We start from the raw sequence: 23522 nt of genomic DNA, 5'->3' as shown, positions 1-23522 counted from the left end.
CCCAGCTCTGTGCCTCCAGTATCAGTACATTCTTGCTGCAGGTTACAGAGATGTATGTTAGGTTCTAGTAGCTTTTCTTTGGAAGATGTCCCCATGTGAAATTCTTTTGGTTTTCTGGTGTTGTCTGGGGGAAGGGAAGGTGCTGGCAGACTGTACGTGTTCCGACTTGTTCTTTAAAAAGATAAAGTATGAAGTCCTCGTTTGCTGAGTTTCATCTGAAGTGACAGCCAGTCCTCTAGTTTGCATATCCCAGGATAAAATTTGGTGAGCACCTAACGTCATTACTGTCAGCACGTCACCTGTGACAGTACACACAGCTGTGAACCAAATAGCCAGCTGGGAAGATTGGAGGAAAAAAACATGGGAAAATTGCAATATGGAAGGCATTCACATGGTAGGCTAAGTTCTGCAGTTGGGTACAATCTGTTAGGTGCTGCTATACCATAAAAGCTGAGATCTTTCCTCAGAGTGAAATTTCACAGTGCTTGAAGAAGGTTTCTGTGTCTGAAAGGCGCAGTTTGGGCTTTCTACACCCAGCGTTAGTTCAAGTTAGTTCTGCAGGTTGGTGCTGGGCCAGGTGTCTGTTCTGGGGAATGGCTGCTGCTCTTTTTGGTGCTGGTGGTTTCCCTCCTCTCCTGCTGTGCTTTCCAACTACATTTCCCAAAGGGTTTTTCCAGTCTTACAAGAGATGTATTTCAGTATCTACAACTGGAAACTTCTCTTTGTAAGTTCTCATCATTTCTAGTTTCCAACCTTTGACACTTCAAATCAGAGAAGAAAAAAGGATGTGGTGGAGGCCAGGCCTCCTCTGTTTGCCATTTGTGCCGTCTGTGTGCTGCTTTCTCTTGGCCTACAAAACCCACTGGGTGCAGTGCTCTGCAGTGTATGGGTCATGAGGAAACAAGTAAAAGTGCTGGCAATCTGCCTACAGGGAAATGAGCTTCACTTTGGGATGCTTTGATGATATCAACATGCTATCAGTTAGTGTATGTAGTGCGGTGGGAGTGGATAACCAAAGCAAGATGACTATTTAAATGAGACGAAGTATTTTCATGCAGTTGCTATTAGCCTTATTCAGTTTTTATCGATGCTCTGGAGAGGGAGAAACAGCCTTCTTTTTTTTCTCCTCCATCTTATCAAATAAGTAACAGAAACGTGTTCTGGTTTAACTTGTTTGTATTTCTCATACAGGTAATCAGAGGACTGCTCAAATTTTGGCCCAAAACTTGCAGTCAGAAAGAGGTTGGTTCTGTCTTCTCTCTTCAGTTTCTTGTCTACTGTGATGCAAACTGCAGCATGGCAGGGTTGTGATCTCCATCTCTTCTCAAGAAGTCTTGCAACAAACTTGCAGCTCTTGAAACTTCATAAAGAGTGCTCATCTTTGTCGTGCTACTCAGTGCAGTTTTTTGACATGCCAGTTGTCACTGCGGTGCTGCTATGTTAAAACTGTGCTAGAGGTTCGTTCTAATTAAGATACTGTGTAGAGAAAAAGGTTTTTGAAGTGAGAAGTACTGTAGTGTGGTCACACAGTGTTGGAGGCAGTCATGTGTACCACAACCCAGACGTAGCCACTGAGGTGCTGAATAGAACTCTGAAGCGTGCGTACATCTTTTGCACAGGCTGAAAACAACTCTCAATGGTCTGGGAAAATTGTTTTTTTTTCTGGCTGGCTTTTCTTCTCTGTAATTCAAATGAGCACAGTCAGGAGTTGGACTTATGCCCCCCCAGCTCATCTCTGCTGGTGCCTGACAGTAGGACTCTTCAGAGCTGCTGTCCGTTCAGTTGCTTGGCATTGAATTTTTCCACGCCAGGTGTTTGCTGTTCCTGCTGGCTCTAGGTTAAAACTCCTATTAACTACTGGCCATTGAGCAGCTAGTCTGCAGATCTCAAAGGTAACCTCTGCAGATACTTTGGAAGTAAAATGTTGCAGCTTTTTTTTTTTTTTTTTTTAACTGCGAAGAAAAACATTCTGCAGAAGCAGCTCCTTTAGGTGCCAGAGCAGTCACACAACGGAAGACCCTGAGGCTCTGTAATGACATGCGCTGCTCAGTGCATGTTCTCGTGGTTAAGCCATATTTTGTTTCTGTTCACACTGTCAATATAAAACGTTCTCATACTTGTTGATGTATCTCTTTTATACAACAGGTAATGTTTTTAGGTGAAATTGAAGAAATCTTAGATGTAATAGAGCCGACACAATTCAAAAAAATAGAAGAGCCTTTATTTAAGCAAATTTCCAAGTGTGTGTCAAGTTCACATTTTCAGGTAAAAAAAAAAAAAACCCACAAAACAAAAACCCATCAAAAATCACCCACAGTAATTTGTTTTCTGGTTGTTGACTCCTAACCTTTGCATTTCAGGTTGCAGAAAGAGCTTTGTACTTTTGGAATAATGAATATATTCTTAGTCTGATTGAGGAGAACATTGATAAAATTCTACCAATTATGTTTGGTAGTTTATACAAGATCTCCAAAGAACACTGGAACCCGTAAGTAATGTTTAACTATCTGCAGTACCAAAGTGCATTGCATTAAGCCTGCTATTTCCAGTTGAGATCATAACCTTGTAAATATGTCTTCATTTTAACTTAGATGAAATCTGCTAAAATGGACATCATTTTCAGCAATATCATGCTTTCATTGTTCTGCGTTGAGATGATGGAGAACTGGAATTTACTCAAGAAATGAGGGAACTGGATGGCAGTTGTGATGTTCTAGTGACATTTGATCTTAGGTGTTGGTTATTGAATTTCCTTAGTTGTTTTTTTCTACATTGGCAAGACAAAGTAATGACACGGCATTTTTTTTTAATATTTCAAAGTTTTTGGCTGTGCTCAGCACCCTAAATTGAGTCGATCTGTAGAACATAGAAAGCTTTTTACAGGCAGAAACCCAGGTAGGCAGGAGCCTTCTGCAGTCTAAGCAGATCAGACACCTGTTAAGAACCTGTAGAGACTGAAGTTACTCTGAATGTCTCCAGGTGGTGTGTGTCAGTGCAAACCTACCAGCTGAGCCTGCGTGTAACTACAGGAGACCTGATTCTTGGAGCCTTAGTAGTGCCTGCGGGCCTCAACAAATCCGAATGGTGTCCCTCTTCCTCTAGCTGCAGTCAGAAGGTGCTCTTTACTTTAGGAAGGGCACAAAAGACACAAGTTAATTGTATACTTTGAAGAGCAGGAAGTTCAGGAAGCAAGTACAGCCCTATGGTTTTAATCTGATTTGAAAGACAAAGAAGCTTATTTACATCCATCTACCTGTCTAGTGTGGTCTTAATTATTCACTTAGGATCAGGCTTTTCCTCTCAGAAAACCAATAACCTAAGTAGGCTTTTGTCTTCAAACCATGAGACAGCCAGCGTTCAGTGCGTGGGCAGGCCAAGGCCACTCTGCATTTTGGGTGAGTGTGAGGCCTCCGGTCAGCAGGAGAGAGATCTCAAAGGTGCCCCAGTGAATGGAGTGTACTGAAAAGGCAAACGTGGTCCTTTGGTTACTTCCTTAAATTTTTCTTTTCCTCATTTTTCAAGCTGGTGAGAGCACGGCACCCCTGCTCTACGGCCTTACACACCTTACTGCTGTGTGAAGGTCTCCACTGGTGAGGGTAACAAGGGGGAGACAGCTTACCTTACAGCTTACCTTTTTTGATTAGTGATAAGCTGAAAGATAGGCACCTTGTTCATGTTTACTGCAATTTCTGCAGGTGTGTGTAATAATTCAGAATGGGCTGGAAGGAGATAAACATTATTAACATAACTTAATGACATGAGAGTATCTTCACAAATAGAGTCAAAAAGGAAAATTATCTGTGGCTGTCAAGATTTGCAGTTTACAAAAGACACAGCAGTACTGCTTGAGCTATTCCATTTCTTGAATTAACTGCCAAATTTGTGCCTATCACCAGAAGTTTTATCCTTTGGGACTCTCCTATTTCATTGCTCAAATACTTAAAAATCCATGCTAGAATTCAGTTTATTAAATGCTGATGTAACTGAATGGCTGAATGGTACTGTGGTACCATCACAGTACCAACGGTTGTATCTTATGTGATGACTGGAGTTGGGAGTTTAAAGTTAAATACTCATTTATTTGTTTATGGAGGGAACTACAGTACAAGATTTTCTTTCAAGGTACAGTAGTACCTTAAAAGTTAAAAAAAAAAAAAAAAAAAAAAAAAACTTACAGTAGCACCTTAAATACAAAGTTTAGGGTCCAGAAAGGAAGCCAAACAGTTGCTTATTGAAGTTCTAATGGTTGTGCTCCTTCCATTCTAGAACCATCGTGGCACTGGTATATAACGTGCTGAAAACACTGATGGAAATGAATGGCAAGCTTTTTGACGAGCTTACCAGCTCATATAAAGCAGAAAGGCAAAGGTAATGGGTTTTTTTGTTTGTTTGTCCAAATGGATGGTGATGATGAGTCCGTGTACCTAGAATGCACCAGCTGAAATCTGGCTGTGGCTGCAGGGTTCTGTAGAAGCACACAGTGGATACTGCTGCTGTGGGTGGCACTGCAGCAGGAGGCACCTGGTGGGGGGGAGAAGTGGGCTCAGGTGCTGCGGGGGCCACCTGGTGCTGGCTCTGCTTCAGGGGCTGTTGGCTGGAGAAAGAAGCTTGGCTGGAAAATACTTCACTGCTCAAACGCCTCTGTTATCCCACCAACCACCCACCAGTGGTGCTGGAGCTGTGCTAGCTGGATGTGCATGCTCAGGCTCCTTCCAGCAGCTGCGCTTCCACTGGCCCAAAGTGCTCAGTATCTTTCTTTTTTCCAAACTGCAGTCATCTCTGCAAAACCGCACTACAGCACTCATCTGACAAACTCCTGTCAGAGCACAGTTACTGTTTTACTGCTAATCTTCACTAACTTGTATGCTTATTTTTTAATAGAGGAAATGGAATGCCTCTGAATATAGCTTTGGAGCAAAAACCTTAACTTAAGCTGCAGGTTACTAGGTGTAGACCACAGTTGTTTAGGTACCCGCATCACCACACTGCGCTTTTAAAGACGCATCTGAAATTGACACTTCACTCTTTTCCACAGAGAGAAAAAGAAAGAATTGGAACGTGAAGAGCTGTGGAGAAAGCTAGAGGAGCTAAAGCTGAAGAAGGCTATGGCAGAGAAGCAGAACAGCACTCACAACGTGCTCAATGCACATGATACAAGTGCCAAATAAAAGAAATGACAACCTCCACTCGACAAACATACTTTTTTGTACCCTTTTGAAATACGTAAAAATTTGCAAAATAAACCTCATCAGTACAGTAGGAACAGCCAACTTTTCTCTGGCTAAATGTAAATGAAAAGATTTGAATTTAAATACAGCATTTAAGTGATGTCAGTACCACAGCATATTGTAAATTTGTCTAATTATCGATATCCTGTCACTTCCAGCGTTTCATAGAACTGAATTATCATCCTTAATGAGTGAAATAATTATGGGAGTGGTGAGAATTATGACTTGAATTTTTGATTGTGTTGCACATAGGTGGTATAGTTTGCTATGTACATTTTTTCCTTGTTTTATATGTGCTTTTCACATCGCTGCATACCTTGGTGAAGATGATAGAGAAGGCTTCTAGCGGTGCTGTATTTTCTCAAATAAAACCAAGGTCCGTTACCAGTAGCATGAGACACGCAGTGTGTGTCCCTCACAGCACTGGAAGGAGCTCTCAGATGGTGCTGGTCTTGAATTCCTGGCTGAATTCACATTTAGATTTTTGTGTAAGGTCACTCAGTGTGAGACTTACAGGGAGAGAAGGTCAGCTTGAACAGGGCAGGATGGCCCCATGCTTGGTCACATGCAGTGAGTACCTCTACGCTCTTCTCACTGCCTCTTGGTCCTGGGCATACTTAACATTTCCTCCTGCTGCAGCTGAGGATAGAGCTTTGCTTAGGGAGCCCATCAATGATGCTCCTGCTCAGCTCACGGAGGGCTGCGGAATAGCGCAGTTCTCCTGGAGACTGCCCGTCCATTGTGGCCACTTCTACATTACTTTTAGCACCTTGGGGATGGAAGAGCAATACCAAAAGGGGTATATTCCTCCTTTTAGTAAGGAGGAAAGGCTGTCAGTAACTAGTTCCTTGTTTTATTCAAAGAAAATGCAGTCCACTTCTTGAAAGTGGAAAGTTGACTATGGAAGTCTTGTCTGTCGCCTGATCAAGTATTTTTCACATCTTTTATCAGAGTACCATTCCAATCTCCTAAATTGCAGTTGTGTGGAAAACTTTTGTAATGAAAGATCTTTGGGGAATTGAGCAGCATTCAATAAAGTCTTTATGTTTGTATTTAGTGCTGTAATCACATCTTTGTGCTCATAAAGACAGAGGGTTAGAGCAGCTCTTACCAACAACCCTTAACCTGTAGCACTCTTGGCAACATCAAAGCACTTAGAATGCGGCTTCTAAACCTAAGTGCCTTGATTTTGCTCTGGCAATCACCTGAAAGTTAGTACATTTTGTCCCACAACACTTCTTTAGAAGGAAAAAAAAAAAAAAGTGGGAGTACACTTACCACTTCATTAACAAGGCAGTAGTAGAGGATGGAAGAAGCAAAATATGATGTGGCTTCCTTCTTTGCAACAAACCTTCCAGAGCACACACACATAGCGGTGAGGGGTGCACAGCTGCCTTGTAGACTGCACAGCTCCGAGTTGTTAGGCAGCTGACCAGTAAGGGACTTATAAGGAAGAAAAGGACTCCACCACCCCAGCACAGCTCGTTAGTGCACATTCTCTTTATAACAGAGAATCACATTTAAGTGCCAGGCTGATGAAAGGCTTCTCTAAAACCTTAGCAAAGACTGCAAGAAATAGAGAGGAGCAGCAGCCTAAGTCTATCTCTGAAACTATCGAGGTGCTTGAGTTAGATTGATCAGAAATACATACATAAAAGTCTACTTATTAAACTTCAACATCTTGCATTAATACTCCTGTCTGGATTACCTCCTGTAAAACTCCAGCTGCATCTGAGAGCAGGCAGTTTCAGAGAAGGATATGACAGCTCACTCCAATTTTTTTTTTTTTTTTTTTTAATATTCAAGTCAATACACTTTAAATGAAAAATGATGTAGTAGAATTCCAGTGTATTTTGTTTTAACATTCTTTGGAGAGGGGAGGCTGGACTGTTTTGATGTTTCCGTTTTACCTTCCACTAAGTATGGTCAAAGAAGTAACTGCATTCTGGTAGCAGATGCAGGTTCAGAGCTCAGGCAGCACTTTCACACCCCCGTTGTGAGAAGCATTCAAAACAGTTCTTTTTTTTTTTGTTTGTTTGTTTTTAAAGAATCTAACTGCTACATTAGTGAAATCTCCTCACTCCCCCCCACATACCGAGGTAAACTTGTTAAATCTGGAATAGAAAAGCATGAGTTTGTTAGAGCTGTCCTAGCATTCCTAGAGTTAAGCTCTTCTCAGGAGTTCAGATGTCAGTTCATGAGGCTGTTTCTCCAGCAGCTGTGTTTTTCCTGAAGAAAACATACCTGTTTGCTGTATTGCCAATGGAAGCTTATTCCAGTTGTGCTCTGTCCCTTCTGGTGCAGATAGTTACAGGGTAGTTTTAGTCTCAGCTTATATGGTTCATTACTTGACTTCTTCTCTTCAGATGTCTCTTTCGGATTTTGATCATCCACTTAACACTTAACTTAGCAAAGTCTGCAGCCTTAAACAGAGCCAGAAAGATACCGCAGAGAAGAGCAATCGTGTTCCAAGGATTTGCTGTGATTATCTGAAAGAGATTGAAAATATTATTCTCCTCATCTGACTCGGTATATATTCTACCTGTACATTTCCATTCATCTATCAGAAGAGTTTGGCAGCACACGCCTTCACACTGCAAAGAAGGGCTGAGGCCCCGTGCCACACCTGTGCCTCGTTCTGGGTTTCGTCCCATTCCTTTTGTGAGAAAGGAAGCACACGTGCCAGGAGCTGCCTGTACTGGCTGCTAAATTCCTTCTGACTTTCAGGGTTGTTTAACTTTTTAAATACTGTTAAATTAGCTGGAAGGAGGTGGGAACACGTGGCCCATCATACAGACACCTCTAGCTGCAAAGATAATGCTGCGTCACTGAGTCAGGGAAAGACAGCGGATGGTCTTGAGCCCCACTGGCTGTTTATTACTGAATGTATAAAAATAACAACCAAACCCCACAGAGTGAGATTTCAAAACTAACTTCACTCTTCCTGTTACTTCAGTTCCTGCAGAAGCTCTGAGGCACACATGCACACAAACACACACCATGAGCGTGTATGGCAAGAAAATAAGATGCAAGGCTGTTTACTTACATCTTGAACAGTCTGTATAAAAGGATCTTTCCATTCAAATACCACAAAGAACAGCTGGTCACTTCTCAGCTTAGTCCTCCGGTCAATGTAGTTAACCACACTAGTCTGGAGAGGGAGAAAAGAAAAAGGTGAAGAAGGTGCAGATTACTTTCTTCAGTTGTACAATCCAGCCTTCAGTGCATCAGAAAAGGCTTTTAAGGTGAAAAGAGCATTCAGCCTTCCTCCACCTGGAACGTCAGGCTTTCAGAATACAGAACACCAGTTTCCTCCATCTGTTTCACGATCACATTCACTTCCTATTTCTCACCTAATAAAACACTGTACCATTTCAGACTGGCAGCCAAGGCTTCTGTTACATATAGCAGTGCTTCATTGTTCCTACTTGATGCCCCAGTGCTTGCTGACACCAGCACAACAAAGGTACAACCACAGCACACACTGCAGTAGCAGCACAGCTCTTAGCCATATATACCAGCACGGGAAGTCTCACTCCATTCACCCTTGGTGTCAGTAATCACTTTTGTCCCCTTGTGCTTACAGGTCCATTTTAAAAATCAAAGTGGCAAAACAGAAGCAGGGCCTGACTGCTTTATTCATTTATTCCTGTCTGCAGGAGGAGGTGCGGTAACATTCAGGAAGGAGTGAGAGACAGCAGATGAGGGCCTTCACCTGGAGCATGGCCGCACAAGCAGCTTACTGAAAGCACTCTGTTCCAGCAGTGTCCAGTTACAGCCCACTGCACGCCTCACTTACTGCTTTGGAAATGCCCTTATCCATCACCTTTGTCAAAATAAAGTTTTTCCCCCTTCAAAGTGCAGAGAAGTTTAATTCTGTACTTGAGGTAATGAATCAGTACAGTTACTTCATTCCGAGAGCTACAGATATGAGAATGGATTCAGCAGACACTGTATGGGAAACGACCTCCTACCTCTCCACCATGGCTTAGTTTCCTTATAAATACCTTCAGCTTTCTATCAGTCTCCTCCTCCCAGGGAGGCACCCCCAATGTTATGGTGTGAGCACACAGAAGCAGGAAGCAGAGCACTCTATGCACCCGTTCCAAGCACTTGGGATCTTAACAGCCTTATGTTTTCTAGTCAAACCTCTTTGCTGCACATTCACCCAATGCTTCTGTAGCTCATTTACTTATTGCAGCATACAAAACTCCAGCTACACTCATTCAGGAAAACTGCACAATAGGAAACCAGGTCACAAAGCTGACTAAAAGCAATGGGAAAGGCAGAAAAGACCAAGTAATGACTACTGCATTACTCAGCAGACTGACTGGCTATGCTATTTGACCCAGTATTTGTATCCAGCTTTCTGGTGTGCTGCCTCCCTGTTTTAGATTTGACAGGCCAATGAACTTCCTTATTCCATTTGAGCAGAAACTGTACTGTCAAACAGCAAGTGCAATTAGTCTGAACTAATTCAACCTCTGCTGTATTATTAATAGGTAACTGAAACATGAAATTCATATTTGTACCAATTCCTACTTCCTTTTTTTTTTTTTTTTTTAAATAAACCAAACAGCCCACACAGATGATTGGGAAGTCCATAACTGCCAGACTAAATGGATGCTCGTGGTAACAAACAGCTCACCTTTGATTCTGGGTCAGTCTTTTCTACTTTGAGATGCTTTAGATGTGGACACACAGCAAAGTATTAAAAAAAATAATAATCCAACACTACATAAATACCACAACTGGCAAGTGAAACAGAGCTCCAGATGACAAAGGGCAGACAACTGTTGTCAGTGCTTATACGACAGCAGCTGGGACATCCTTTCCTCCAGACTAAGGCCCACACTGCAGGACTTCGGGATTCTCCTACTCTCCTGCAGCAGAGCTGAAGGTTACCAGCCCACAGTCGCAGCTTGTCCCTTAAGGCCTCTCCCATCAATAGGCACAAGGGAACAGACTCAGAACGCACTCCTGTCTGTCAGTATGAACAGTCAGACTTATTTCATTTCTAGCTACGTTTGCGTCTTCCAACTGCGTATTTTCTACCTTGAGATACTTCAAGAAGTTGAGTTACTCTGTATTTCTAGGGGTAATTAACAGATAAAAATCCCAATCCCAAACAAAAAGCAGATATGAGAGTGCTACAATCAATACTCAGTTTACGTTTATATCTTCATTTTAACATCAGCCCTTGTAGTAACCTAAACAGTACCTCTTTCCATTATTATTATCTAGGTAATTCCTTTGGAAATCTCTACCTCAAACTAAGGTAGCTCTATCTCTTCAGATCCACACACTGGATACAGGTGTCACTTATGACAACGACCAAGGCCTTGAACTTCTCACCTCTCTGTTAGGAGATGCTCTTCCTGAGACGTGTCTCCATACCAACAGCAGAGCACATCACAACATCTACAGTTTTACAGAATTTCTCCACACTGAAAGAACTCTAACTGTAAAGACAGTTCAGATGACTAACTGCTCAGCAGCAAGGGGTAGAACAGATACCATTAAACAAAAGCCAGTCTCTTGGCATTTCACTCAAAACAACCAACCAACGCACCCACCCCTTCCTCCAACTCAGATTGCTATCTGCTCCAAGAGCTGCTCTGTTGGCCAATTACGACTAGAAGCACCCTACTCTTTGAGAGCAACCGGTTTTTAAATCCCATAATGCCCTAACATCTTCATGGATTTTTTTCTTTGCTTGCTTACCTCTTGTTTGAATTCCACAGTCTCTCTACCATCCTCTTCCTTTGTTTTCACCAAGGACATCTTGACCCAAGTTCGAAAGCCTCCAGAAAACTTCCAGCTGGAGTATGAACTTTCACAGTCCTTCATGAATTCTGCTTTTTCTGGACTAAAGGAGAAAGAACATTACTTTGCTGACCAAACTCAGAGCAGTGCTTGGACACTGCAGCAGCAGAACATCAGGCCCACAAACTCTCCAACGTGTTTAAAACTTCTTTGAAATATCAACTGCTATAATTCAGCATATTTAATACACTGTTAGCAGGAAATTTTTGATTAACATTAGCATTTACAGTCGTGTTCTTAATGGCAGAAGACTTACCTGCTGCCTTGCTCCCCCTGCAGGCTGTGCTGCTTTACGGGGGAGCTTTGTTCTGCTCGTGTGTCACCACTGGAAGAGAGAGGAAGAGAGCCAGGACCCCAGCTCACAACTCATCACAATGCTAAGAAGCAAGTGATGGAAGGAATAGCCTCAGGCCAAGGCTTCACACCGTTTCTGAGGAGCAAATAAACTGGTTGCAATGGAGACAACATGCCTTGAAATTCACATTTAGTGTAGTCCTATTAATTTAGGAACAACATAAGGGCTCCTATCTGCAATACAGCTGTTTTCCCAATACACAACCACAGATATTTGCAGCCCTGGAGTAACAGGATTGGTTTATATCTTTTTATAAGATATACTGTGACTTTCTGCCATCTTAAGTCTTCCAACATCCCTCACCCTGCAAGTAGTAGTGAGGTAGCTCTAGGGTAGAAACCAGACACGCCCTGTCTCTATTAAATGCACAGGACACACTGAATTAACCATTCCATTTACTTGGAGCTTCTTGGTACAGTGATTTTAGCCACTTTCATGTCCTCTCTATGAAATAAGCCTGTCTCTCTCTACAGCTGCTTTTCCACAAGGTTTCATCTGAAATGAACAGGTAAACCACTGTGATGAGTCGCAGAACATTAGAACAGACTGCAAATTCTTACTGAAGATAGATTTAAGGTTTAGAGCTATGCCAGGGTATGCTGGTCCTTGAGACTAGGGAAAAGAAAAACATTTTTGACCCAGAGTTAATCCACCTTCTGAGGTAAAGGGAAAGAGCATACTTCTGTTCATACAGCAAAGGACTAGGTCTACTAGAAGATGAAGCTACTTTGGTCTTCCAGGAGAAAGATGCAAAGAAATCAAGACTGATCTGGAAGATTTGCCATGTACCAGCACTGGGTGGATTTACACTTTTTCCAACTTTTCTCTCAGTTTTCAGAACTGGGGCTCCTTTTTTTTTTTCCTATAAAGAACGATGACTTGTCCTCTTGGCAGCACATGCACAGGCTGGTAAGATTAACATGCTGACGGCTGCTCTGTACTACACTGACTGCTCAGGCTGAATAGCACGCACATAATAGTAGCATGGCACAGCCTAGCAAAGTCACCGCTTTCAGCTCACGGCTTCAGGTGGAGAGTTCAAACTCAGAAAGGAGAAGCATTTCCAGAAAGAAAAAACAATACTCTGCTAACCAGCAAGGTATTACCAGAGTGCTTCAGCCATTTAGGATATCTTCATCTCTCTGTAACGTAAGCTGCAGTACAGCTCTTCAATCCCATAGTGAAGATGTGGTCAAAGCACAAGAGGAAAAGCCAATGCCTGACTGCTCCTTGCCATGCCAACCAGTGACAAACTACTTCTTCCCCTCTCAGTATTTGAGTACAGCAGCATGTGGGGGACAGACAGCCAGGAAGAGCGTGGTATTTTGCTACTCAGAGAAACATACATAATTAGCACTCTGCCAGCCAGTCATGTGCCCAATGCATGACTCAGAACAGCATCCCAGAAGAGCTTTCCAAACCAACATGGAAAATTGAGGCAGGAAGTTATGACTTAGAGCTGAACATTACAGCCACAACTTACATGGTAAGCAGGCAGCAACAGTATACTTTGCCTTCAATGGTAATTGTAGGCTTGAAAAAGAAAGATTGATATCTTAAGAGAAGCTGTGGAAAAGTGATCTGAAAAGGCATCTCCTTGCGTGCACCAATAATCCACATCAGTGCCACAGAGTCAGGAACAAAATAAAGAGGGAGGACAGAGCAGAGACGCAGCACCTCTGCACAAGTAAATAGCAGAGGGCAAATAATGCCTGAGTTCCCCTCCGCTGGGGAACTGGAAACCCTCCAACAATACATGGGATGTAACACGGGGTCACATGTTGTGGAATTAAAGCCTTGCCCCTTCATCGTTACCAGTTATTTCTCTGCACACAGCAATCCAGAGAAGCGAACACGAAGCTCTGTTTAGACCCTTAAATAATCTCTGCCCTCTTCTGACTGGTATTCATCATCTTACATAAGTTATTTTACATGCTAAAATAACAATAGTTTCAACAGCAGTATGTTCAGAGGATTTGCTTCTTAAACCCATGTATTACACTAATGACAGTTCAGGAAAGGAACCTGCATACTTAGCGACACATTCTTTGTAACATTGCAAGGGTTTCATTATTTCATTTTCTCCAACTAATGTTGTACACACAGCAGCTGCCACTATCTTAAAGAAGAAAGAAAAACACAAAAGAAGAAAATCCATTGGCAGTATTCCTCCAACTCACAGTCCGACAATAGCACACAATTCAGCAGTGTTCTGTGAAAGCCAAAACAAAGCTAGCACACACTGCCAGTTTAGTACAGGCTGGTGATCCAATTTTAACATGAGAGCTGCAGAAAATAAAACCCTTGACAGAAACAACTGGACCTTACTTGAGTCCTCACCACTCAACAAATTCTTAAAGCACAAGAGCCTAGAAGCCATTTTTAGTATTCTTACAGCTGATGCTTGCAGCAGCCTTCACTGGTTATTGTTGTATAAGGCAAAAATGAGCTGCACATAATAAACCTACAGAGAAGTTGTGGTGGAGATACAGCTGGACTCTTCTCATCAGTTTTAAGGAGGACAGTGTTCAGATTATGATTTATGATGAAACATCCTACACGTATATTTTACAGCAGTCTGACTGTCCAGTCCAACCTAAGCTGTTTGCAGCCATACTAAAAACTAATTAAAAAAAACCCAACAACCTGTAATTATGATATCTGAAGAGTTGCAGCATGCATCTCAGCATCTTCAGGAACGCTACAACACCTTACATTCAGTGCTGGACACAGTGCTAAGAACATGCTCTTGTAACCCATGAGCGAGACATGTGGTCAGGAAAAGTAATTAACAACAGCCAAATACTGGTCAGTATTTGAAGTTTCTTTACAGAGTGTATGGAAGGACAAAGTTACATTGTCAATACACAACAGTTCCTAAGGATATCAGTCCAGACTTCCTATCAGCTAAATTTAGCATCAGCTGAGGAACCAGAAGCCATTTCTATTTTCTCTCCTGCTAGAAGCTGAATAGAAGGAGCAGATCCCACAAATGCAAGATGTTTCACTTGCAGTTCATAGTCAGGAGAAAAGACCAGTTTTCAGCCTGTCCTGAACCTGTCCTGTTTGTGCCCTGGGATACCAAGAGAGCAATACACAATACTGAGGAAACAAAGACATACAGTCTGTACTAAGCTTTGGAGAATGCTCTAAGAGAGACAGTATCAAAAAATCTTGCACACAACTGATTCTCTATTTCAACTGGATAATCAGATCATTTACCAGCACATTTAAAGGCCTATGTGCCTTTGCCAATTTTACCATTAGCTGGGTTAGTTCAAAACCACTCTTAACCTACATTTCTATTACGTGCTACGAACAGGCACAAAGATGCACCTTTATACAGACAACATCATTTCCTACCTTTTTGCTTTGCTTCAAACATAACTCGGGCTCAGTCTTCACTCTCCCAGCAGAGACAAGGCAGCTTCTTTAGGAACAGAGCATCATTTCCCTTTCTCTTCAGGAATCAATTCTGCCATCTAACCCGTCTGATCTGGGAAACCTGGAGGCAGGATGTTGCAATCCCCAGTTTCTTCAGGCAGCTTATAGATGTTTCTTACTGATTCATCCACCCTGGCTCAAATATAGCCTTCAAGCTAGGACCCTGGCAATACCATTTAGCATCATTTTTCACATCTAACCCACCTCTGCACAACATATGATACAAACGTTTCAGAAAGCAGCATGTAGACTTGCTTGCAGGAAGAGATACTTTGAATACTGTTAGCTCAACCAGGACACACACGCTTTAACTGGGAAACAAACAGCTCTTTAGAATGGCTTATCTGCAAACTGATACAATGAGGACAGAAAGGTAGCTTCCAGGCCAATTTGTGTCTTGGTAAGTTAGCTTGTTCTGCACAGATACAGCAACCAGACACCACACAACCACCCCTTCTGATCTTCATCCACTGGGGATGGTCTCAGACACTCACTCATGTCTTGAAGTACAGAAATAGCTATGCATTCTGCTGAAATCAGTCCCACCATTCCTGCCACTGACTGCAGTACAAGCCACAAAACTGAGAAAATTCAACCCAGAAGGAACCAGTAGTAGCTCCAGCATCGCTACTCTCAGTTGGTATTTTCTCACTCTAGAACATCAGTGCCCAAAATACCAATGCCCAAAGTACCTGGAACATTTGTATCTTTGCATCTTTGTGCAGTTATATGAAGTACCTGCTAACTTAAGCTTAATATCTGTTTCCTTTGTTGAAGTAGAAATGCTTTCTAAAAAGCAAATTCAGATAACTGGTCTTCAGACACCCAGAGACAATGGGAGTGAACGCTTTCAGTCTTTGCTCCTCTTTTGAAAATACACCAGTATGATCATGCCCAAGCCTCCAGAAGTGCCTTCAATACAATAATGGGTTATTTTTCTTCCTCTCTATCACCTTATTACTCTCTTCATAGGCCCTTTACCACTCTACATCTGACCATTAACAAATTAAGTCTCCTTATTAGGTATCGCTGTGCCTAATGGCTCTTGACTAGCTTTTCATCTGGATCACAGAGAGAAAAACAGAACTTGAATTTAAATTAAAAGCTAAAATTAAGCTTCTCACGAGGTGGGAAAAAGCTTGGGGCTTTCAAGAAAGCTCAAGCAAGGACTAATTCCACTCCTATTAAAACAATCAAAAGGTTGATCAGTCACTTCAATGGCACTGACATAAATCAACACGAAGCATTTTTAAAATCCCCATCTATAACAGTTCAGTGCAGTCACAGGCTCATCCCTCCACATACCTGTTGACGAACTCTTGGAAAGAAGAAAACAGAAGGTAGTCAATGGCACTAAAATCTTGGTCTGTTCCATTTAAGTGAAACTGCAAAAACACCAGCTCCTTCTTCTTCACGTCACGAGGGCCTTGAACAACCAAAGCATACTTCTATAAGCAGACAGAGAGACAGTGAGAGTAGGAGAGGAGGAATCCTCATTTCCTGTTCATGAATTTGCCATTTGTCACTGATACTCTGCAGAAATCTAATACAGAATGAGGTTCTCCTGGCCTCTAATAAGTAGACATTCTGTTAAGACATCCAAAAAGAATGCCTGCCAAGCAAATGAGAATTCCACCTTTTGGTTGAAAAATGAATTCTCTAAATCAAAATTCAGAGCGTTGCTAAGAGATCTGCACTAGTTCCATCAGTCTGCACCACTTCCATCAATCTACACTACTTCCATCACTGTCACTTGGGTTCACGTGGAATTATCAGCTAAGGCTCTGCAGCCTGCATTCTGCCCAAGGACAATCAAGACAGTTTAGGACTTTGCAGTCTGGGAACTTTCAGCTCTTGACATAAAACAATTTTCCTTTGGAGTCCGATGTAGAAAACATTATGCTTGTCTTTGGGAAAGAGGCACAGTTTCATAGCCCTCAAGCAAGCTGCTAAGGAGGAAGGGAAGAAAAAAAAAAAAAAAAAAGCTAGCTAGCAGGCAGAATACTGCTTAATGTGCAGGAATTACACTGGACTGCAAGTTATCACTTGCAAAATGACTCTGCCAATTTAAACACGGCGCTGCACGGTTCAGGTCTGCCTCGATGCCTCTCCATTCAATTGGGGAACTGCAAGCTTCCAAACAAACTTACCCCACAGCATAAAATACAGGCACTTAGTTTATTAAAACATGGGGAAAAGAAAAAAATAGAGGAAGAAATGAAAGACATTAAATATTTAGACTTGGCACATTATTTTAAAACATACCGGGAGCTTCTTCCCAGACAGAACTGGTGACTAGACAGAAGGAAAAACACGAGGATGAAAAAAAGCTGACTAAAGAGGTAACTAAACTCCTTGTTCGTGTCTAGTTTTCTTAGGAACAATCTGCAATAACTTCAGATTAGACACAAATGACCCCACTTCATACTTCATTTTCTGAACATTTTTCTGTACAGAAGCCAGACTCCCTGCATTTTTAAGGGGAATTTAATTGTCATTTAATGTACTATCTTATCGGCACACAGAGCTTCAATACAATAAAATGCTCAGTTGTCTAAGAATTTGCCAAGTGTGACAAAAATGACGAAATTGCTACTGCTTTCAACATTAGATTTACTATATCAAGGAGTGTGCTCGCACTTAGGAGATGAATTAAGTGAGTTTCACTTGCAAAGCAAGACTTCTGTTCCATTCAGGTTTGAGTGTTACACAGAGCCACGTGACAGCTGATCATCCATAACATACATACAAACTGATCGGGGTATTTTACATCTCTGAAAATATAAAGAGATGGTTTGGAGGAAAAAAAAAACCAACAACTTAATAGAAAAAAACACAACCCTAGAAGCAAGGATATTTTGCAGCATTTCGTAAATATAAAACTAAAAAATATTACGAAATATAAAAACTCTCAAATACCCCTCGTACAAGCAGAACTCCCCCGCAGCCCACTGAATAAGCTTTATTCTGTTGTGTTATTACCATAGTTTGATTAGTAAAAGGATCTGTGTAGTTGATTCTCTGCGTGGTGCACTCAATGTCTCCCGGCTGACCTGGATTTATCAGAGGCAGAATGTGATCATAGTAATGATGCTTGCAGCTAAGCAGCCGAGCCTTTCCTGGGTAAAAGGCAATACCTGTTTTAGGAGAGAGAACGTTGAAGAGAGCTGACATTCATAGATTTTCACTCTGGGATTTAATCCCACAGGACACTGAGCTGTCCTGCCAAGATCCAGCAGCACAATCAAATTAAATCATGTGCTTGAGTATTTTTTTAAGAGCAGGACAGCGGTGTCAGCTGCACTCATCAGGACAGAAGTCCTGCAATGCACTGAAGAAAATCCAGGTTTGTTTTGAATTACTACAAATCAAAGCTCCCAGAAGTTATTAAGCTTCCCTCATCCCCATTAGCAAGCAGCTAAGAATCAGTCCTTCCAGCCCCAGATGAGAGGAAAGTACAAAGTAAGCTAGGAGATCACTGAAGTTAAATGGGACGGACACAAGGCGCTTCAGCATCTATGTACTCAGATGTGATGATTTAACACATGATATTTTAACTGGAAAAAGCGTACGTACTATATATGAAAGATTATGCTAATCTCATAAAAGTGAAAAGATGCTCTTCAGAACATCTAGCATCTTCTATTCATAAAACACAGTGCTGTGACAATCAGTCCCTTACGACTTTTATCGCTAGGTAGGCAAGCTACTACTTCACCTGCATGTGAATTCATGTACTTGGATATACCATAAATTTGTGGCTCCAGCCCAACAGCAAGCAGAAGCTTCAGACCTCAAATACCTCAGCTGTAGAAACCAGCAAACTACAAGGCCCCAAACCAAACATCTTGTCATGCCACATTCAGTACTGGAAACAAACTTGCCTGAAGCTAATCTAGACCAACTACAAAAAAAAAAATTATGATTTATGAGTTGTGTGATTAACTTATACAACTGAGATGACCTGTCCACCAAAATGCAAGATGTCAGAATAGTCAGAACACATCAGTCTAAAAATGTTTTACTCCTTCCTTCAGTGCCCCATGCATTCAACTTGCCATCTCATTACCTTAACAGAGCAACGAAAGCAACACTGATGAACAGATTAGCAAAAGGCTACATTAATTCTACAAAAATCTGTGAGAGTAAGACATGAAACATCTTACAACTACAATTACTGGAACTGTGATGTTTAAGATATGGTAACAAACAGAACAGACTTCAAACAGACGTGTTATTTTTACACTGCAAACTAACAAAAGGCTTCCAATGCTGTTTGAGCTACATTTGCTACCACAGCTCTATTTACAAATGGTTACTGGATACTTTTAAAAAGTGATCATAGAATTCACAATCCAAAAATGCTTCTGTGGAGTAACCCCTCCTGCAAACTGCAATACAGTTTTTTCATGCCACATCACATTTTTATGCCAACACAGTTCTCTGCAGTCATATCACATTGTCATTGCCTTCTGATGCACCTCCAAGTGGTAAAAAAGATGCAGAACAGAAGTAGGAAGTGGCACCACTTCTGGGTCTGTTGGTTGTTTTTTTTTTTTCTTTCTTGCTTGGTTGTTTTTTGTTGTTATTATTATTGTTTTATGGTTTGTTTGGAAAACCCTTCTTTACTGTCAGCAGCACCTCACTGTCCAGTGCAGGAGTGAGGTCTGGGAACAGATCCTATGTGCTCCACTGCCCCATTAATGCTGTCTGGGAAGCATTTCCATGAGAAATTACCTTCTTTCATAAGAGGGCCCATTCTAGAGTGTGCAAACACTTTCTGGCTATCAAATGTTGCACTTTATTAGCTACCAGTCTTACCTGGTGCTTCATACAAGGACACTTCCTTGTAAGAGACAGACATCACAGGGTGCTTGAGCTTCTCCCTGAAGTCACTGATGGTTTGGTAGACAAGGAACACAGCTACAGCCATAAGTAGCAGATAAATGAACAGGAGAATTACTGAAAACACATTCTTTAGGCAGGTCTTGCTGAAATGCAAGAAAGGGGCACTGGTACCCAGTTCACTATCTGGAACCAAACAGAACATGAATTAGAACTCTGAAATACAGATTTTGGAGCAGAATTTACATAGTGTTTGTTTAAAGATCAATCACTTGAGAAGAAAGTAAACCTTAAACTCAGTTTGATTAAAAAAAAAAAAAAAAAACAACTATTGCTGTCTTTAATGATCAGTGAGACATCTGCTTCCTCCTCAAGCACGAGGCAGAGTCTTTGGACAGCTGTGCCTTTTTTAAATGTTGAACTTGGCATTCACCTAAGGACAAGGCAGGAAACAGCATTTATTTTCAAGAAGGCCAATCTGGAAACAAAGTTCAAAGTTCACAAGAAAAGGTCTGTCAGTGCTCCATCTTTCCTCCTGGAAAAAACAACCCATTTCTCCTCGCTTGCAGTCTGATCTGATTCTGACCACCTTCAGTATATTCATCAGCAGAGGGATTTAATATTCTAATAATGCTCTTACATAGCTAACTGCACGGCACCTCCACCATGGCAAAAGCCACTGTGAATTTTTGACCCTCTAATTTCTGGCTTGTAATTCCCAGTGCATACTGTGTAAAGGTTCACAAAAGAAGGCTCTTTCCAATTACACCTAGGAAAAAAACAGACCCAAATCCTTCCTTCTTGCCTTCAAAGCTTATTCTCTGAAGATCTTTGCACTAGTCTCACACATCCAGAGCTACACAAACTCTGCTTACTCCATACCCCTTTGCATTCTCAACTTCTTTTGGCAGTACTTGTAAGTAAAAAAAATTATGTACTGAAGTTACATATTCATATTTTGATTGTGAGCGATATAAAGCTGAACATGCAAAATAAACATCAAAACTAAAAGCGTGGAAGGAGATAAATAGGCGTATTTTAAACTGACTTTTCTGTGTGGTGTAATTTAATGAGTCAGGCCCTTTCAGGCCATGGCACACTCTGCCCTTCAGCTATAATGGCAGGGTTTGCTGTTTGCTCCTTACCGCAGCAAACACTAGCCTTTTTGTAGCTCCTACTGAACACATAACCACATATAAAGGTCCGTGGCCACACAAGTGTTCCAAACTTCATTGCCAGGAGACGTCAGCCAAGGAAATTAGGTCATTAACATGCAGAAAATTGCACTACTAACTAAAAATCTGTCTTGAACAGCTGCAAAACATTTAGGGGATATTCATTCCAGGTTGGCATACCTTAATGTTCAAATCTAGCCTGCATCAGCCCATTTATTGAAACAAAACAAAACAAAAATCTTGCACAGAAACAGCTTACCAGGTACTTAAAACTCATAGACTTGAGGTCAACAGTTCTCACCTGGTAAAATGGCAGAGCTGGTATCTTCATCAACTCCCATCTCTCCTTCTCTCTCATCTGTTGGGTTTTCAGATACTTGTTCCACATCTTCACTCAGCTGTGTAGTTAAAACAGTGGTTCAATTTCCAAACATGCTCTCAACTTGCAATTGCTGGAATTTCTATGGTACAAATAAGAGAGGCTCCAACTAACCAAACACACAAAACCATGCCCCCAGTCCAAGAGCACCCAGTGTCTGTTCCAATTGTTCACAGGAGTCACATTTGTGTAGATCTAGAGCTGAAAATTAAGTGCCACTCACACTGCATTTAACCTACTTCTAGCCTGCTGTCTCAAGAATAGCATCACCTTTTCTTTCAGGAAGGATGTAATTGCTTCCTTGGCAGTTTCAGCTCACACAGAACCCCCAATTAAGGGGATGCCTTCTGAAATAGGCAGGAACTCTGTTCTGTTACTCAGTAACATATTTTAGGTATAAAGATACCACACCACATACCAACAAACAGAGCATCAGCACCCCTTAATAGAGAAGTATGTAAAAAGCAAATTGAGTTTTGACAGATATTAGGACAAAAACTCAAATGCAGTCCCAGATATATAGGTAGGTGGGTGGGTCATTAAAAGACATTAAGACACTCTTAATGATTCTTTGAGCTCTCTGTAAATATTATTCTACATTAGTGGTGATGCAACTAATTGGTCCTCCAGTGTTTCCACACCAGCAGGGACCTGACGTTTTCTTGTTTTTGCTATTCAGAGCTCTGGGTCCCAACCACCAAGATACCTCCATCAGCGTCAGAAGCTCACACGGGATTAGGAAACAACTGACTTTTTGTTTTACCCCCTCCTGTGTGTTAAAAGTATACCTTGCATGTCTTCCAAGTTTGTTTCATGGGAGGGAACAACACAAACTGCAGCATGGTAAACCGAGTCCTGAGCTTACAGCATATCATGTTCTGCACAGTACCCATCCAGCTAAACACTCAGTATCAAATACCTAATTCAGGGAGATTAGCTTTGTTCCTATTTCAAGGAAAAAGGGTGCATACTAAATGCAGTGCCCACACTGAATGCTAATAAACTTTACGCCCCCAACTGAACAGTAACTGTCTGTATCCATAAGTGTTTTTCTTTTGTGCAACTCCAATTCAGTACTGAAATTATCATCGTTACATCATAAATGCAAATGATGAACTGTTAATTAAGAAAGAAAGAATTCATTAATTTCACATCTCGGAGGGCTGATGTAAAGCCTCCATCACCTCCTGACGCATTTCTGTATTTGTTTCTGCCATACAAAGCAAGCTGGAAGCATTCACTAGTTATTTATGTGCTAAGCATTTAAAAGAAAGTACGTTTTCTGTTAGCACGAGGCATAGAACACACAGGTTAATCATAGGCTACACTCAACTCCTTTGCAGGAGACTTACCTGGATATGACTGAAGAAATTTTTTGTCCAATAACCATTACAAAATAAATGAAACTCAAGACTGCCCCTTTATGCAGGGCCACGTCAGTTCTACTTATTTACCTTATCTAAAATAAGCTCTTGTGACACAGGAAGAATATTCACTGAGCCTTCTGTACCAGTTTAGCTAAATCAGCTAAAAAGCCACTCTGAATTATACACCGATGGAAATTCTTGACCCAAAGAGTTTACCAGGAGTTACAAAGTCCATGCAGTGTCTCAGCTGACTCCTGTACCTCACTGGCTGGGTTCCCTGATACCCACACCTCATCAGCTGATATCATATAGGGGGTTAAGTGCGTTCTGTTCCTAACAGCAAGATCTCAACAGGGGTTTAAACAAGAACATAGTATGCAACACTTGTTATCATCTCAAGAGAGATCCTCTTGATTCTATTAAGTAGGAAGAGAAGCAGCCAGCAATACTTAGAAACAAACAGGAAAACCAGTAAGCGACCACATATTTTATGATCTCTACTTACAGTGCACGCACATTTTCACGTGGAGCACCAGTGAACTACAGATAGCCAAAAGCAGGCAGAACTCACATCACCTCAGGTGTACTAAGTAAGTTGAGCTGACGCACAAGCCGCCCCTTAACCAACTAATTTCACTGCTAATCCCAAACACCTGCCTTGAGAAGAAGCAGAGGTAAGTAAGCCCAACTGTAGCTGCTAGAAGCTAGTGCTGCTTGTGGCCCCACAACACAGACCAACCACCATGGTAACTCACACACAGAGCTGCAGAGAACCAGCAAGCAGTACTGCATGCAGTTTATTCCAGTTTTGCCAGAAACTTGGACAAAATCCCCAGATTGTGGCAGGTGACATTAGTGAATTTATCAGGCACAGTGGTGTTTACTCCCACAGGCTGGCTTTTC

General features: G+C 41.6%; 2 protein-coding genes across 8 annotated transcripts in view; one reads left to right on the top strand and one right to left on the bottom strand.

Annotated features, from left to right (window-relative positions):
• The window catches only part of PPP2R5A (protein phosphatase 2 regulatory subunit B'alpha), a 40579-nt gene extending 34299 nt beyond the window's left edge, over positions 1-6280 (top strand). For both annotated transcript variants that reach the window (XM_085219276.1, XM_085219277.1), the window contains 5 exons: positions 1192-1242; positions 2146-2265; positions 2361-2488; positions 4267-4368; positions 5036-6280. In XM_085219276.1, the coding sequence (XP_085075402.1) occupies positions 1192-1242; positions 2146-2265; positions 2361-2488; positions 4267-4368; positions 5036-5168 (534 nt within the window). In that variant the 3' untranslated portion in view covers positions 5169-6280. The remainder of the gene's footprint in view (positions 1-1191; positions 1243-2145; positions 2266-2360; positions 2489-4266; positions 4369-5035) is intronic.
• PACC1 (proton activated chloride channel 1) overlaps positions 2200-23522 on the bottom strand; it is an 86273-nt gene continuing 64950 nt past the window's right edge. For 3 of the 6 annotated variants that reach the window (XM_085219283.1, XM_085219282.1, XM_085219284.1), the window contains 7 exons: positions 21175-21271; positions 19675-19884; positions 17836-17990; positions 16159-16301; positions 10953-11097; positions 8275-8379; positions 2200-7717 (listed from right to left, as the gene is read on the bottom strand). In XM_085219283.1, coding sequence (XP_085075409.1) covers positions 7556-7717; positions 8275-8379; positions 10953-11097; positions 16159-16301; positions 17836-17990; positions 19675-19884; positions 21175-21214 — 960 coding nt within the window. In that variant the 5' untranslated portion in view covers positions 21215-21271 and the 3' untranslated portion in view covers positions 2200-7555. Of the gene's footprint in view, positions 7718-8274; positions 8380-10952; positions 11098-16158; positions 16302-17835; positions 17991-19674; positions 19885-21174; positions 21335-23522 lie in introns of all 6 variants that reach the window. The other 3 variants (XM_085219281.1, XM_085219280.1, XM_085219278.1) reach the window with 1 other exon arrangement.

The sequence above is a fragment of the Meleagris gallopavo genome, chromosome 2 (assembly GCF_905368555.1).
Source record: "Meleagris gallopavo chromosome 2, MGAL_WU_HG_1.1, whole genome shotgun sequence".
NCBI classification, from domain to species: Eukaryota; Metazoa; Chordata; class Aves; order Galliformes; family Phasianidae; genus Meleagris; species Meleagris gallopavo.
This window is presented reverse-complemented; position numbering and strand designations above follow the sequence as displayed.